This window comes from Epinephelus lanceolatus, chromosome 20 (genome assembly GCF_041903045.1).
Source record: "Epinephelus lanceolatus isolate andai-2023 chromosome 20, ASM4190304v1, whole genome shotgun sequence".
Lineage (NCBI taxonomy): Eukaryota > Metazoa > Chordata > Actinopteri > Perciformes > Serranidae > Epinephelus > Epinephelus lanceolatus.
Genome location: NC_135753.1, coordinates 7,492,133 through 7,505,904, shown reverse-complemented (window position 1 = coordinate 7,505,904; position 13,772 = coordinate 7,492,133). Strand labels below are relative to the sequence as shown.

The window sequence follows — 13,772 nt, the reverse complement described above, 5'->3', positions numbered from 1 at the left end:
AAAATGTAACTTCACTAAAATTAAGTAAGTATAATTAGTAAAATAGAAGTTTGGCATTGTGTATATTGTGTATATTTTTGGACTTGCATCTTATTTGGACCTAATTGTTATTGGTATCTAGACTGTATATTTTCACTCTTCCCCACTTTGTACTGCAACTCCTGACAGCAGTCTCCCTCAGAATAAGTAAGTTTAATCTTATCTTATTTGTGCTCTGTAAAGCTGCTCTGTTGGATAAATTTAATTTCCATATTTAGCCTACAGCTGGAGGGCACAAACAGGGCATATACGTGTAACCTGTAATATAGGAATCACTGAAGTAACATTTGATTTAGTCTGTCATTAAAGCTCATGAGAAAAAAACACAGCTGAACCCCAATTTTGGTCCAAATACATACACGCAAAACCACATGCATATGCAATAACACGCATAAGAGCCAGAAACCAAAAAACTGCACACATCTGCATTCTGCTTTTATGTATTTTTAGATAAGTGGTGCCTTTAATCTCACTGATGGTTTACTTTATCAATGTCAAATCTCATATACTTTACGTTAGTGCCAAATCTTTTAAAGCTGTGGTTCTCAAACTTTTTTCAATAATGTAGCCCCTTTGAAATATTTTTTCAGCTGAGTAGCCTACCCCCTGACCAGCGCAAAATATTTTTGGTAGAAAAAAAGACTTTATTCAGAGGTTCAATATAGCACTGCACTGTCAGTGACAGTGTCAGATTGCCATGTTGCATCGCCATGTTTCTAGAGTTGCCCAGAATGGACTAACTTAACACTGGCTTTAGTTAGGGACATTCAAGTTTTCACTTCGGCTACCATAGTTAGAAACTGCTTTTTTCAGTGTTTTTAGCGGGGCTGTTTGTTTTAGAGAGGAAGAGACCTCTGTGGATAATTCAACCCCCTGATAAAAACCTCCTAAATATCTGGATCTTAAGTTATCACTGAAAAAAGGTAAGCACAGGTTAGCAGGTGCTGGGCTAGTTGCCTGTCTCTGACATGCCAAACAGTGTCGGAGAAACACTGATTTGCATCGTGAAGCTGCTTAGTGGTTTAAATCACCTGGGGCCTGATTTATAACCATTGCGTACGCACAAAAAAGGGTTTGAAATGTGCGTACGCCACTTTCTAAGCTTAAATAGGGATTTTTAAAGAAAAACTTGACAAGGAAATGTACTGAAATTTAAGGAAACTCTGATCCATGCGTACGCACATTTTGGAGACAGGAGAAATTGGCCACACAGATGTGGAGGTGGTGAATCGAAGCCAGATTGTGGAAATTTGATACGAGAGGAATCATTGTACTTATAATGATCTCTCACATATTTAAATTCATGTCATATCACACGTTTCTTATAGATTCACTTCATAAACATTCAAATGCAACAGTGTTATTTGTGTTTGGAGAGGGTCAGAGCTGGATTGTGTGCTGCTGACACTTGTGGTCAGCTGTGGAGAGCACCATGCACAGCTAAATGATGCCAGGCTGTGACGGGTGACATAATCCAGGAATGTTTGGCTTTCCTTTACCCGAGTCATTTTCACCTCACCCACGTAACCAGGTTGACTAATATAATTAACGCTGTCAGTTGTAGAAACCCAAGATAACATCAAACAGCATTAAATAACTGCAGTACACTGCGCCAACAGTTCCCACTCGCTCCCTTTTCTTTAGCTTGTGACCCCACTGCCCACCTAACAATAGGCTGTGTGCTTTCTAACCTCCAGCTCACCCACAAGCACCTTGATTTCTGCATCAGGAATATGCATTTTCTTGGTTTTCCTCTTAGTCATTGCCATGATTCATCGTAAGGAACCACTGATCAGCCAGCTCATGTCTACGCATCAGCATTAATTTATGGTTGAATGTGGGTGTGTAGAGGGTGGGATGTGAGGCTGGTCCACGTGTGGACAATTCCAAGTTGATTTGGGATTTATAAAAGAAAATTGCGTACTGGCAGGCTTATGCACAGTTTTGTCACTCAGAATGTTTTTTGGCTTATCTACATTTCCTCATTGGAGGTGGATAAATAAATGAAATGAATAAATAAGGCCCCTGATCTGTACATTTTAGAGAGGAGGAGACTTCTGCAGATAATTTGGCATATGGTAAAAACTTCCAGAACAAAAGACACTGAAGGAAATCAAACCAGTTCACATTTGACACGATGGAGAAGTTTCAGCTGGTTACAATCTGCAATCCTCACCACTAGATGCCACTAAATCCTACACGCTGTTTCTTTCAAGCATAGCATGTTGTTAGTTTAATTTCATACCTTCAGGTTCATTTTCATATGTTGTGAATATCAATGTGCAAAGACTCAAAAGATTCAGATTTCTTACAATAAAAAATCTCAACTGTCAGTAAGCATGTACTGAATTTGGTGAGCATGTCCCAGTTACTGTCATTCAGATATGACTTATTTTAGATGAGGAACAGGGAAACCTCCTCTGAGCCATGTTTGAACTGATGTAGTTTAGGTTGTCTTTTAATCACATGCCAAATAAGGACAGTTTTATAAACTAGAAGATGTTACCCTCAAATGAAGCCTTGTGTATTAATTTTGACCTTATAGTTCTTTGGTCATTAGCTTTTTTATTTGGGTATGCCCAATAGGCAAAAAAGGCAGCTGTTAAGAGGTTAAATGAACTGGAAACTTACAATCTCTGCTGACACAGATCTCTTCCCATATATAACTCTGACCCTAATTGGTTGTTTCTGCTTTCCAGTGGGAGACCAGTGGATGAACTACATCTCCATCACTGGTTTGAGGACTCATGCTGAGCTGGAGGGGAAGCTGGTCACCGAGCTCATCTACGTCCACAGCAAGATGCTCATTGCTGACGACAACACTGTTATAATCGGTAAATTGAGTTCTTCACCCTTTTTTTGTGCCCACTTCACTGACTTCACTTTCCTCACGCCAGACGTTTAGCTGATGTTGGTATAGCAGCTTGAATTTCTCCATTACAAGATTACAAGATGACAGATGTAATGAAATATTCCCCCGACACTGGACTGAACATGTATAATAGAGGAGAAGGAAACAGGAGCTGCAGAGAGACAGCTGTATCATTTATATCAGAGAAGTCACAGAGGAAAAATGACTTCTGACTTTAAGTCTGAAAATGTTACAAATCAGTCATGTGGTGGGTTGTGGTGAGGTTTCAGTTTCCACTGCAGCCACTCATCCTAAAAATAAACCGTATATATTCTAACAGGAAAGTGAAGAGCTGCAGATGAAAGCAACCACACGCTGGTTCCGTTTTTCTAAATGTGTTTTTGTACTTGCACTGAACCTTTCAAGGTGTTGTCTGTGGTGAACTGAGTGGAGGCTCCAGATAAAGCTGCATTACCCAGCCTTTTTTTACTTGTGACCACTGAAGCAACTTGTTACATTTCATTGAGCCATTTTTTTCTGTTTAGTTGATTTGAGTTATTTTTACAGGCCTACAGAGGTAAAACTGTCACTGTAACAAGAAAAATCCTTAAGATTAAAGTAAAATAATTTTAAGGAATTTATATATTTTTTTTCTAAGATTTTCCTTGAGGTCCATTTGAGAGTTTGGCAGGATTTAAAAAAAAACAACCAAACAAAAAAAAACCAGTCATCAGTTTTAGAACTTTTCGTATTCAAATGACAGACACTGCAGCTGGAATTGCATACCATGCACTATATTATGCCCAATATGTCCCCTATTGCTCCAACATACTTTGGTGTAAATATACAGTGGTATTTATCTTTTTGGGATGCACTCAGTTGTTAAAACCACAAACTCTTTTCCGTTGGAGACACATAACCATGGTAAATTGTCCCAGCTTCATGTCTACCGGCAATTTGAGAAAAATTAAAAAACTAATTTTAGTGGCCCTTGGTGTCTGACACTGATGCACTAAGGCACCCTTTTGCACTGGGTGGCAGCATGTTTTGAGGCAGTGGGCAACTGCTGTAGAATAAAGAGCAAGAAAGTCCACACAGGACAGGTCAAACAAACTCAGGACTCTCACCTGGGAGCCAGCTGTTCGTGTCCCGTGTGACACTGAAAGTAAATCAAGTTATGTTAATAACAACATAATGTGCTAGTTTGTGTAGCCTGCCTTGCTAGTGACCTACGTGATGTCACATAGTGTTACATGACATAAATGTAGCTATTTCAAGTGAGACCATGGTGTTTTTTTCTAAGCCTAACCATGTAGTTTTGTTGCCTAAACCTCAGGAAGTAAACTCAAAGGTATTTTACCCACATTCTAAGTTTATTTAAAATATAAAGGCTATGCATTTAACAAGCAGAAACTATACATTTCCTAAAAACAGAATTTTATTTTGAAAAGATACAGTGTAGCCAATGAGCCCAAATGGACATGCCATCCCTAAAAATCCAAAATTGATGCTGGAGAGAACCTGGCATGTCATATTTTGACATGTAGGGCCACTGACCGAGTGTCTGTATTTGACAAGTGGGGAGTGAGAATGGTTTACACAGAGACGTCTTGGAAATTGTGCAATTTGCATACTGTTGGTTTCATAATAAGCTTTCGGACATGCTAAAATATCTCACATACCTTTTTAACGTACTAAACGGCATGTTAGTGTAGAACTTCAGATGTAGCCAGTGTCCTTTTTTGCTCGAGGAAAAATGAGCCAGATAAGGTGTTTCCTTAATTCTGTCCAGTGATACTAAGATAAACATTTCTGTGAAATATAAACAAAATCATTAACTTTCATGCCTTTAATTTGAAAGTGGAGGCCTGTTTTGGAGCAATAAGTTCATGTTTTAAAAGTTTAACAGTTCTCTTACAATGACTCATTATGGACAGTATATTTTACTTATGAGGAAAACATGTTTATTTTTAAAATATCTCTGTTCCTGTATTTTTCCACTCATACTCATGTATAAAGATGTTTTTGAGTTTTGTATGAACTTCAACATGAAGTCTGTTATGAGGTGTTGCAACACCATCTGCTGGTGATTTCTGTGACATCACTTGTTCCTTTGTGTTGCTGCAGGTTCTGCCAACATCAACGACAGGAGCATGCTGGGAAAGAGGGACAGCGAGGTGGCGGTGATCGTGGAGGACTCAGAGACAGTGACGGCAGTGATGGACGGGCAGCCTTATCAAGCCGGAAAATACGCTCTGCAGCTCCGCCTCGAATGCTTCAAGTACTGACACATCCTGAATCCTGGTTTACTTTATTAATTTCTGTATTTATCCTGTGCCTCTCTTTTCACATACAATTTGTGTGAACAATAGTTTAATGACTTCAAACATGAAATAAGAGAAGATTGATGCTTCTTTTGCATATATTATTTTTAGTAAGCATGCCTTTTATTTTTGTTGATAGATATTTATCTTTAGTTTAAAAAAAGGCATTTAAATCAGTAGCTTCTAAATCAAGATTTAAAATTCAGTGGTTTCCAAACTGTGGGTTAGGACCCCTCCATTGGGTTGAAGATAAATCTGAGGGGTCATGAGATGAGTAATGGCATGAAAAGTCTCTCCACTCAAACTGATTGCTTCACTTTTGGTTTTAGTTTTACCACTGTAAGCATTTTAAAGACACCTCCTTTGTCTTGTAGTTGGTAAGAAAGATGAGTTAATTGTACTTCTTTATTCTGTGTAAATTTCATCATCGCATCATGTCTGCTTCTTGTTGCCAAATATATAGCTCGCAGTTTCCTGGAAGGTTTCATCGTTTCCCTTTCTGGTGCTGTTAGTGTTTCTTCATGTCTCTCTCCCTTCTCCTCCTCCTCTTCTCTGTCCCTCTCTCTCAGGACGATTTTGGGTGCTCACACAGACCCCTCCATTGACGTGTCAGATCCTGTCAGTGACCACTTCTACAAGGAGGTCTGGATGGCGACGTGTGCTCGCAACGCCACCATTTACCAGAAGGTCAGTCTGATATTACATCTGCTACACTGTGCTTCTGTTATCATGGCTGGATTTCAAGATTTACATCATGCTTTTATTAACTTCATAGCAATGGTCATGGACAAAGGTTTTGTTTCAATACTGGGAGGATGCACATATGAAATGGGGAGGATTTGAGCATCAAACACTTCAAGAAGTATTTCATCACTGTAAAGATGGTCTTTACAAACAGTAAAAAACCTACAACTACCAGAGTGCATTGTGCTGCACCAGACCAATAAACGCTCCCGTTGGTAGGTGACAAAATGCAAGCTCATCCATTTGACACAATGGCTGCCAGCTGGTAGCAAACTATCTCATATTTCAGTTAAATAATAAGCTAAAACATGTTTCTGAAAACATTTGGGGTGAGAAATAACGCAGTAACAGAATCTTGGTTTATATTTGATCAGTGCTGCCTAATTTTACCGTTTGCTCTCAGTTTTTTCAGCCTCCGTTTTCTCTGTGCAGGAAACAGTTTGGCGGCCACTTCCTGTTTACAAACTCTCGCTATTACAGCTAAACAGGACACTAAAACATGTTTCAAAAAACATTTTAGGCGAGAAATAGGCAATACAGTAACAGAATCTTGATTTATGCTTGATCAGCACTGCCTGATTTTACAACAGATTTCAGTCTGAGAGAGAGAGAGAGAGAGAGAGAGAGAGAGAGAGAGAGAGAGAGAGAGAGAGAGAGAGAGAGAGAGAGAGAGAGAGAGAGAGAGAGAGAGAGAGAGAGAGAGAGAGAGAGAGAGAGAGAGAGAGAGAGAGAGAGAGAGAGAGAGAGAGAGAGAGAGAGAGAGAGAGGTGGGTTTGTCTCTTGAGCCGTCTATGCTGTTTGTGTCTTTGGTGGCAGCATGGGTGATGGGCAATGCAAAAATACGGAAATACAGCTTGTAGTTCAAGCAACAGCCAGGTGGTGCTTCTCAAAGTCAAGGATGCTTCCTTGGTAGGATGGGTCCTTTCAAGTCTGGTTCTACAGAGACTAGACAAGACTCCTTTCTAGCATTTTCCTCACTAATAATAGCCTACTGGTTCTCTATTGGAAACAGCCGATGAAGTTTTCGTTAGCCGTTGCTATCCTGCGCACTTGCACGGCGTGGTGATGAACTGTCTTATTGATTTCTGTTGCCGTGCTGTCTTGCGGGCCTGCACGGCGGAGTGATACTGGCCAGAAAATAGTCCCAATTGATAGCAAGGTCTGACGTAATGCAGGGATGCTTTAAAATTATTGAAATAGTCTAACAAAACACATGCATACTTTTTTGTAGCTTAAAACCTTTTGGTTACGTGTCCCCCATACATCTTCAGAACTACTTTTTCTCCGGTAAGCTATGGGCGATTTCTCAGAGCAGGAGGCTCGTTGAGAGTAGTGACACCGTCACATCAGAGCTACAGATGGTCAGCATTTCACAACTTCATGTCCAAAAACCTGAACTATCACTTTAAATTTTGTCAAAATAAAATTCACCCTCTTCTTTTTATTGGGAGGAGACAAATGCAAATATTCTTAATATTGAGGGGGACATGTCCCCTATGTCCACCTCAAAATCTACACCTATGACTATGATAATAATAATAATAATAATAATAATGATGATGATAATAATTAATAATAATAATAATAACAACAACAACAACAACAACAAAATAACATGTTCAATGACACATGCACAATAGTGACATAAATGGAAAATTTGTCACTAAAAATGTGTCATCAGGAATTTGTCAACAGAATCGGGACCAATTCTTGATACCAAATCCCAGTTCTCTTTCTGACTCATCTGCCCTCTTTCCTTTAGGTTTTCCGTTGTCTGCCGTCCAGTGACGTCCGTAATATCCTGGAGCTTGAGGGCTACCTGGCCAAATCAGGCCTGGACAAGGAGGACCCAGCTCGGGCTCACGAGGAGCTGAAGAAGATCCGTGGCTTTCTGGTCCAGTTTCCTCTTCAGTTCCTGTGCGAGCAGAACCTGCTTCCTCCCATCGGCTCCAAGGAGGCCATGGTGCCCATGGAGGTCTGGACCTGAGACAGAGGGACTTACCTGTGCATTCATGTGTTCACACACAGCATATGGAAGGCTCACAAGGCTGACTCTGGTGCCAGATTGGAGGTCATAGTGGCTGAACACAGCTGAGCAGCCTTTTTAAAATCATGGCTGTTTTAGTGTTTTTTTACAGTTACAAAAATAACTAACAACAGTAACTAATAATAACTTTCTTGTGGCTTGTAGTCACAGGTTTGCGAGCCGCCTAGGCAATTGGTTTTCTCTTGCTTTGTGCGACAGTGGTTCCCAACCCCTGGTCTGTGGACTGTTATTGAACATGCGAGGAAACAATGTGATTTTGAAAAAAAATGCTGAGTTATAATAATCTTATTAGGGTGTTTGTGCAGTTAAAACCTTGAACTCGGTGTAGTCTCTCTGTGCTGCATCTTTCCGCATCAGTCTGTCTCGCCCACAACATTATACTGGTTTGATCTATAAAAACAAAAACTTTGAGAGTTTAAAAGACGTGAGAAAAATGTTGGCAACATATCTTCCTGCAAACCACGGATACATTACATGTGTGCATTATTATGTAGTGGATAGGCTGAAACTCTACTTTCCAATGTCTCTGTGGTTAACGTGTGGTTGGGTAAAGGCACAAAACCACTTGGCTATAGTTAGTAAAAGAAAAAAAAAATCATGTTTTGGCTTAAAATACCTTGTTTACGTGGCACTATCCTGGTTGGAAACACAGCGATGTCTTGGTAAAAACATCCACTTTTTGTGGCACTACTGCTGCTGGAAACACAGCAACAGATCGCTACAAAACACATGAGTTCGGTGGCTAGAAAGCTGCTGGAAACACAAAAATGACTCACTAAAACATAAGTAATGTTGTTGTTTGTTGGTCTAGAACAGTGGTCTGCAGCTTGGCAGGCGTCACGCCTAGGTGTCACACCATTCACCGTCCCTTCCATCTCATGATAACAAAGTCAGTTCATACACTACGTTACTTTAGAAATATTAACATGATATGTATGAAATGTGCAAATATATTATTCGTGGTTTGCAGAAAAGTTCAATGCCAACATTTTCTTCCAGCGACTGGGCTGGATAAAATCCCAACATATGGCTATAATATGCAAATGTCTGACCTGCTTAGAGCCTTACTTTTATTCCGATTGTAATATGAAAATTATCCACAGAACAGAAATGCCTGAAAACACCTGATGTACTGGATTGTTAAAGGAAAACTACATTTTTTGGTTCTTTCACTTAGATAACATTGTACTGAAGGGATGGGGGCAGCATATTTTAACAGGGCAACAAACAGGAGTAAACAGATTGTAAACAAACCTCCAGGTTATTTAAACGTACTTTGAGGAGAAAACAAAGGTGCCAGGTAAAATGATCACCCAGACTGTCTGTTTTTAACATCCAGCACTGTTTATAGACAGACTTTCATCTGTAGTTGTGTGTAGTTTTCCTGAGGGCTGGCAGATTATTATCAATACTTGAGGTGTGCTCGCTCTCAGTTTGACTGCTCAAATAGTGGTTTCAGATAAACTGGATAATCTGGTTTCGTCTATAGTTTGTCTGATCATCTGGCTGCTCATGTTTACTTACTCAGACCTCTTTTTTTTGTGTCCACATGCATCGTGGAGATTCAAAAATAAAACTCAAGTTTTAAGAAATGTATAAGATGGGGCATCGGTGGCTTAGTGGTTTAGAGCACGCACCCCACGCATAGAGGTGCTGCAGCGGCCGAGGCTCGACTCTGGCTTGCAGCCCCCCACTGTAAAACTGCACCCAGAGATTAAAATGTTCCCATTATTTAGGAGAGGAGAATAAGAGACTGTTCACTGTTGTGTTCACTGCCTGAATTTACAGCATTTGCAGCCAAAATGACCCCCAAAATGGCATCAGCTGTGGTTGTGAACAAAGCCTCTGTACCAGCAGTGCAACTAAATGCACACAAATAACATCACACTTAGCACACAGACACAACATCATCAGAAAAACAAGGAGACTCTAAGAGTTGATATGCAACACATACAGACACACACATGTACATGCAAACATGGAGAGAAGTGGACCAGCAGACAGAGCGCTGCACTCTGCAGTGCCTGACAATCCAGGCCTCATGTTTACAGAATATAGAAGAAGAAGAAGAAGAAGAAACGGAAAAAATAGAAGTGATCGACTCTGAGGCCTGACACGCCTCTTCCTGCCCCCTCACCACCACCAAGCTATTACTCTGTAATCTCCTAAAAAAAACGGCTTCATTCTCTAACACTATGCAATGTCCAGGGCCAGCGAACGCAGCTCTGACTCTTCTGTGTTGAGAGTATGAAAGGGCACTAAAATAAGAGACTTTTTAATGAAGAAGACGGTGGTGCAGAAAAGAGGATGAAGAGCTGCGTGGCGCTGTCACACCTCTACAGCCATTTTGTCTCATATTGCCTTGCATTTAATATTTATGTCAAACAGGAAATCACAAGTGCCAAAAATGACAGACTGTAGCCTGTACATACATTCATTTACATTCCTCATACTGTGGATTCTACATTAAGCCTTAAGTGACTGTTTTTTATGCTCTGATCTGGTCTTTGTAGTTCCTTTGGTTATGCTTTATGTTACTGGACTGTAATTTCCTAATAGCAAAGTTTTCTGGAAAGACTTCTGTGATTTGGTACTAATTACATTATAGAGAAAATGGGATCATTTATAATTGGAAACTTGATTCTCTATTTTTTTTTTTTTTCCTGTAGACAAATTTCCTCTTTGCATGTTCAGCTGAACTGCTGTGCATTGACTGAAGGACTAAGTGACACTTGTAGTGTAGTAGTGTTATTCTTTTTTACATAACCCACAGATTCATGCATGATAAACTTATTACAATGCTGCGTTTCATTCAGTGTCAGGATGTAAGAATTCTTACTAGAATACTTCACCTACAAAATGACCATTTGAATATCAATTATTCACCATGTGGTACCCTGAATTCCGGTGTAATTCTGCATTTAACAACAGCAAACCTTTATCAAAACATCAATTTACAAATTCTCACACAACTCCAAATCCAAGGCTTCCCAACCAATGCATTTTAGCTAAAATGTTACAAAATAAAACACTTAGGCCTATGAGTAACGTGCCGTGAGCATGCTACTTGGCTGTGCATTAGACTGTACTGGTGTGTTTTAAACATAATGTTTTAGCAGTTTTGGATTGTTCGTTCTTCGTGGAGGTATGTGAGAAAAAAAAAAAGTTGGGGGGCATAACATGCAGTGAGTAATTAAAATTCAGATGGTCATTTTGCAGGTATTATTTTCAGCAGCAGACAAATTTTATATAAACAGGTGATAAGAATTTGTTAGGTAAAGTTTCGGCAGCTGTATGTGCAAATGCTATTTCACCTTTAGCACCTTTGTTCTGCTGCCCCCAAGTGGCCAAAATAATCTGTTGTTGCATGTTTAAGATCTTGAGTAGTGCAGTTCTAAAGTTTTTTTAAAATAATTAAGTTTAAAAAACAATTCATTAAGTTAGAAACAATGGTGTGCATTGGAATCTCTTTTGGAAACCTTGTGGCTGTACTCCCTTCTTGAAATTCAAATGCAGTCGTCTTTAGGTTTCCAATTTTCCGACATTTCTGGAACGCAGCATCAATATTCCTCAGTGTCTTCATCGTTGGTCTGTTAGTGATCTGCATGATAGTGTTTTGTGCTGTAAAACATGAAATGATTCGTGCAGCTGACAGCATGACAACAGCATGTTGCCGTTAAACATTACAGACAAAAAGCATGAACCCTGCAAGCTGTATGGTTGCCTTTAAAGCCATGGACAATATTGATGCTAAACAGCGTGCCTGTCAACAACCTGAAGCTTCTCCACAGATAATATTTATGGAAAATGGGACCTTAAATGTGCTCTTCTTTTTAATCTTCCTCTCTACCTCCCTGTGTTTCTACCTCCTGCTCCGATGCATGCTTCTAGTCTTTGTGATGAATTCAGATTTTGAAATATCAGGAATACTTTTAGCTACCCCCCTAATTAAGCCAAGTAATCTGAAAGGCAAAGCAGATGTTTTACTTTTGGTGGTCTGTGCAATACCGGGATGCTTACATCTAAAACGGAAAGTGTAAAGACTATAAAAACTGATTTCACCCTTCAGAAATAGGGTAACATCATCAGCAAAGATGTTGACTTGGATGGAAATATTTTCTGTGTATCCACAAAAATGGCATTTAAACCACAAATGTGAATGTAGGTATTGTTATTGATTGGGACCACAGACATACAGTGCACATGAATTCATACCAGGTTTAAATGCAGCTTGAAATCTTCAGCAGTTGGCTCATTTTCCTCACACCTGACCTGTCGAGGTTGAGAAACACTAACCTGTCCTGTCTTTTCTCTGTCTGGCTTTAAATCACTGTCTCTCTATGAAAATGCACTATTTGCACAGACTGTTGTTTTCTTGTGGCGACCCCTTAAGATCTGCAGTACCACGTTATTCATGTGTCGCTTTTTGTGAAATGATGGAATAAAATAAATGATGTGATAATGAGTCATTAAAAAATGATCTGGTCTTCATTATGGGCTTCATGGCTTTAACTTTAATTTGTCACTTAAAATGTAGTGAAGAAATGTATATTTACTCAAGTACTGTACTGAACTACAGTTTTGAGGTACTTATATATTTTTCCATTTTCTGTTACTTGACACTTCTACTCCACTATAATTCAGAGGCAAATATTATACTCTTTACGCCTACATTATTTGATACCTTCAGTTACTTGTTCCTTTGCAGATTCAGATTAATATTCAACATCTAAATCAACAAAAATATTTTGATGTAATATTATATGTGAGGATAAGACTTTCATAAAAATTGAAAATTCATAAGCTACCCAGCAGTATATAAATTAATTAAAGTTAGCTCCTCCTTTACCAGCAGCAACATCAAAGTGATGAAAACACATTAATGCATCAGTGATTATAATCCAATAATATACATTATTCTAAAATAATGAGTACAGTTATTTTTTGGTACTTTTTGTACATTTTTTATGCCAATACTGTTCTTTTTCTGAAACAAAAATATGAACACATACTTGCAACAGAGCATTTCTACATGTGATAATGCTACTTTTACTTAGGTAGGAGATCTGAGTACTTCTTTGACCACTGTTAATACTTACGTCATCTGAAAGTGTTAATCAGGACTTTGGCTAAATGTAGGTACAAAATATCTTGTGCACTCGCACCTTGCGAACCGTGTGACTAAAACTTGTAACTGTGCATGTAACTCTAACATCTGCACTTTGTGTCTTTCAGAATTTTCTATTTCAACAGCATAATCTAGAGCACAATTTTAGGCTGTCTGCAGTATTTTTAGACTCAGTATATTTAAATGTGATGACTCTCAGGCCAATTCTTAGGTTAGTCAGCCCTGTGATATTTTGGATAGAAATTAATTTGTAAACAAATGTTGAACTATATATTTGAGACTCTGAAGACTGGGACACCCTGGTAGCTGCCCTTTGTACGCAACACCTGTCACTACTACTGAATGGATGGTTTGGTGAGATCTTTGGTTTGGCCCTGCTGGGGTTGGTCACAGGCCTGACGGAGGGCACACCATTAAGGCCAAGTCTTTACCACAACACTGTAGGCTCAATCCAGCTTGGGTCCATTGTTGCATGTGATCCCCTCTCTCCCACATATTTCCTGCCTATCTCTGTGAAATAAAGCAGAAATGCCCCTCAAAAAAGCAAAAAAAAAAAAAAAAAGACTCATGAAAAAAAAAACTAAATAAAATAATAAGATAAAATAAAGGTAAAACAATAAACATCTTACTCAGTAAATT

The 13,772-nt window shown here is 39.1% G+C and overlaps 1 protein-coding gene across 5 annotated transcripts in view; it reads left to right on the top strand.

Moving 5' to 3' along the window:
• Nucleotides 1-12,482, top strand: part of pld1b (phospholipase D1b) — a 77,843-nt gene extending 65,361 nt beyond the window's left edge. For all 5 annotated transcript variants that reach the window (XM_033639099.2, XM_078162572.1, XM_078162571.1 and 2 more), the window contains 4 exons: nucleotides 2,739-2,873; nucleotides 5,018-5,171; nucleotides 5,784-5,901; nucleotides 7,721-12,482. In XM_033639099.2, the coding sequence (XP_033494990.1) occupies nucleotides 2,739-2,873; nucleotides 5,018-5,171; nucleotides 5,784-5,901; nucleotides 7,721-7,945 (632 nt within the window). In that variant the 3' untranslated portion in view covers nucleotides 7,946-12,482. The remainder of the gene's footprint in view (nucleotides 1-2,738; nucleotides 2,874-5,017; nucleotides 5,172-5,783; nucleotides 5,902-7,720) is intronic.
• Nucleotides 12,483-13,772: the final 1,290 nt, after the last annotated feature.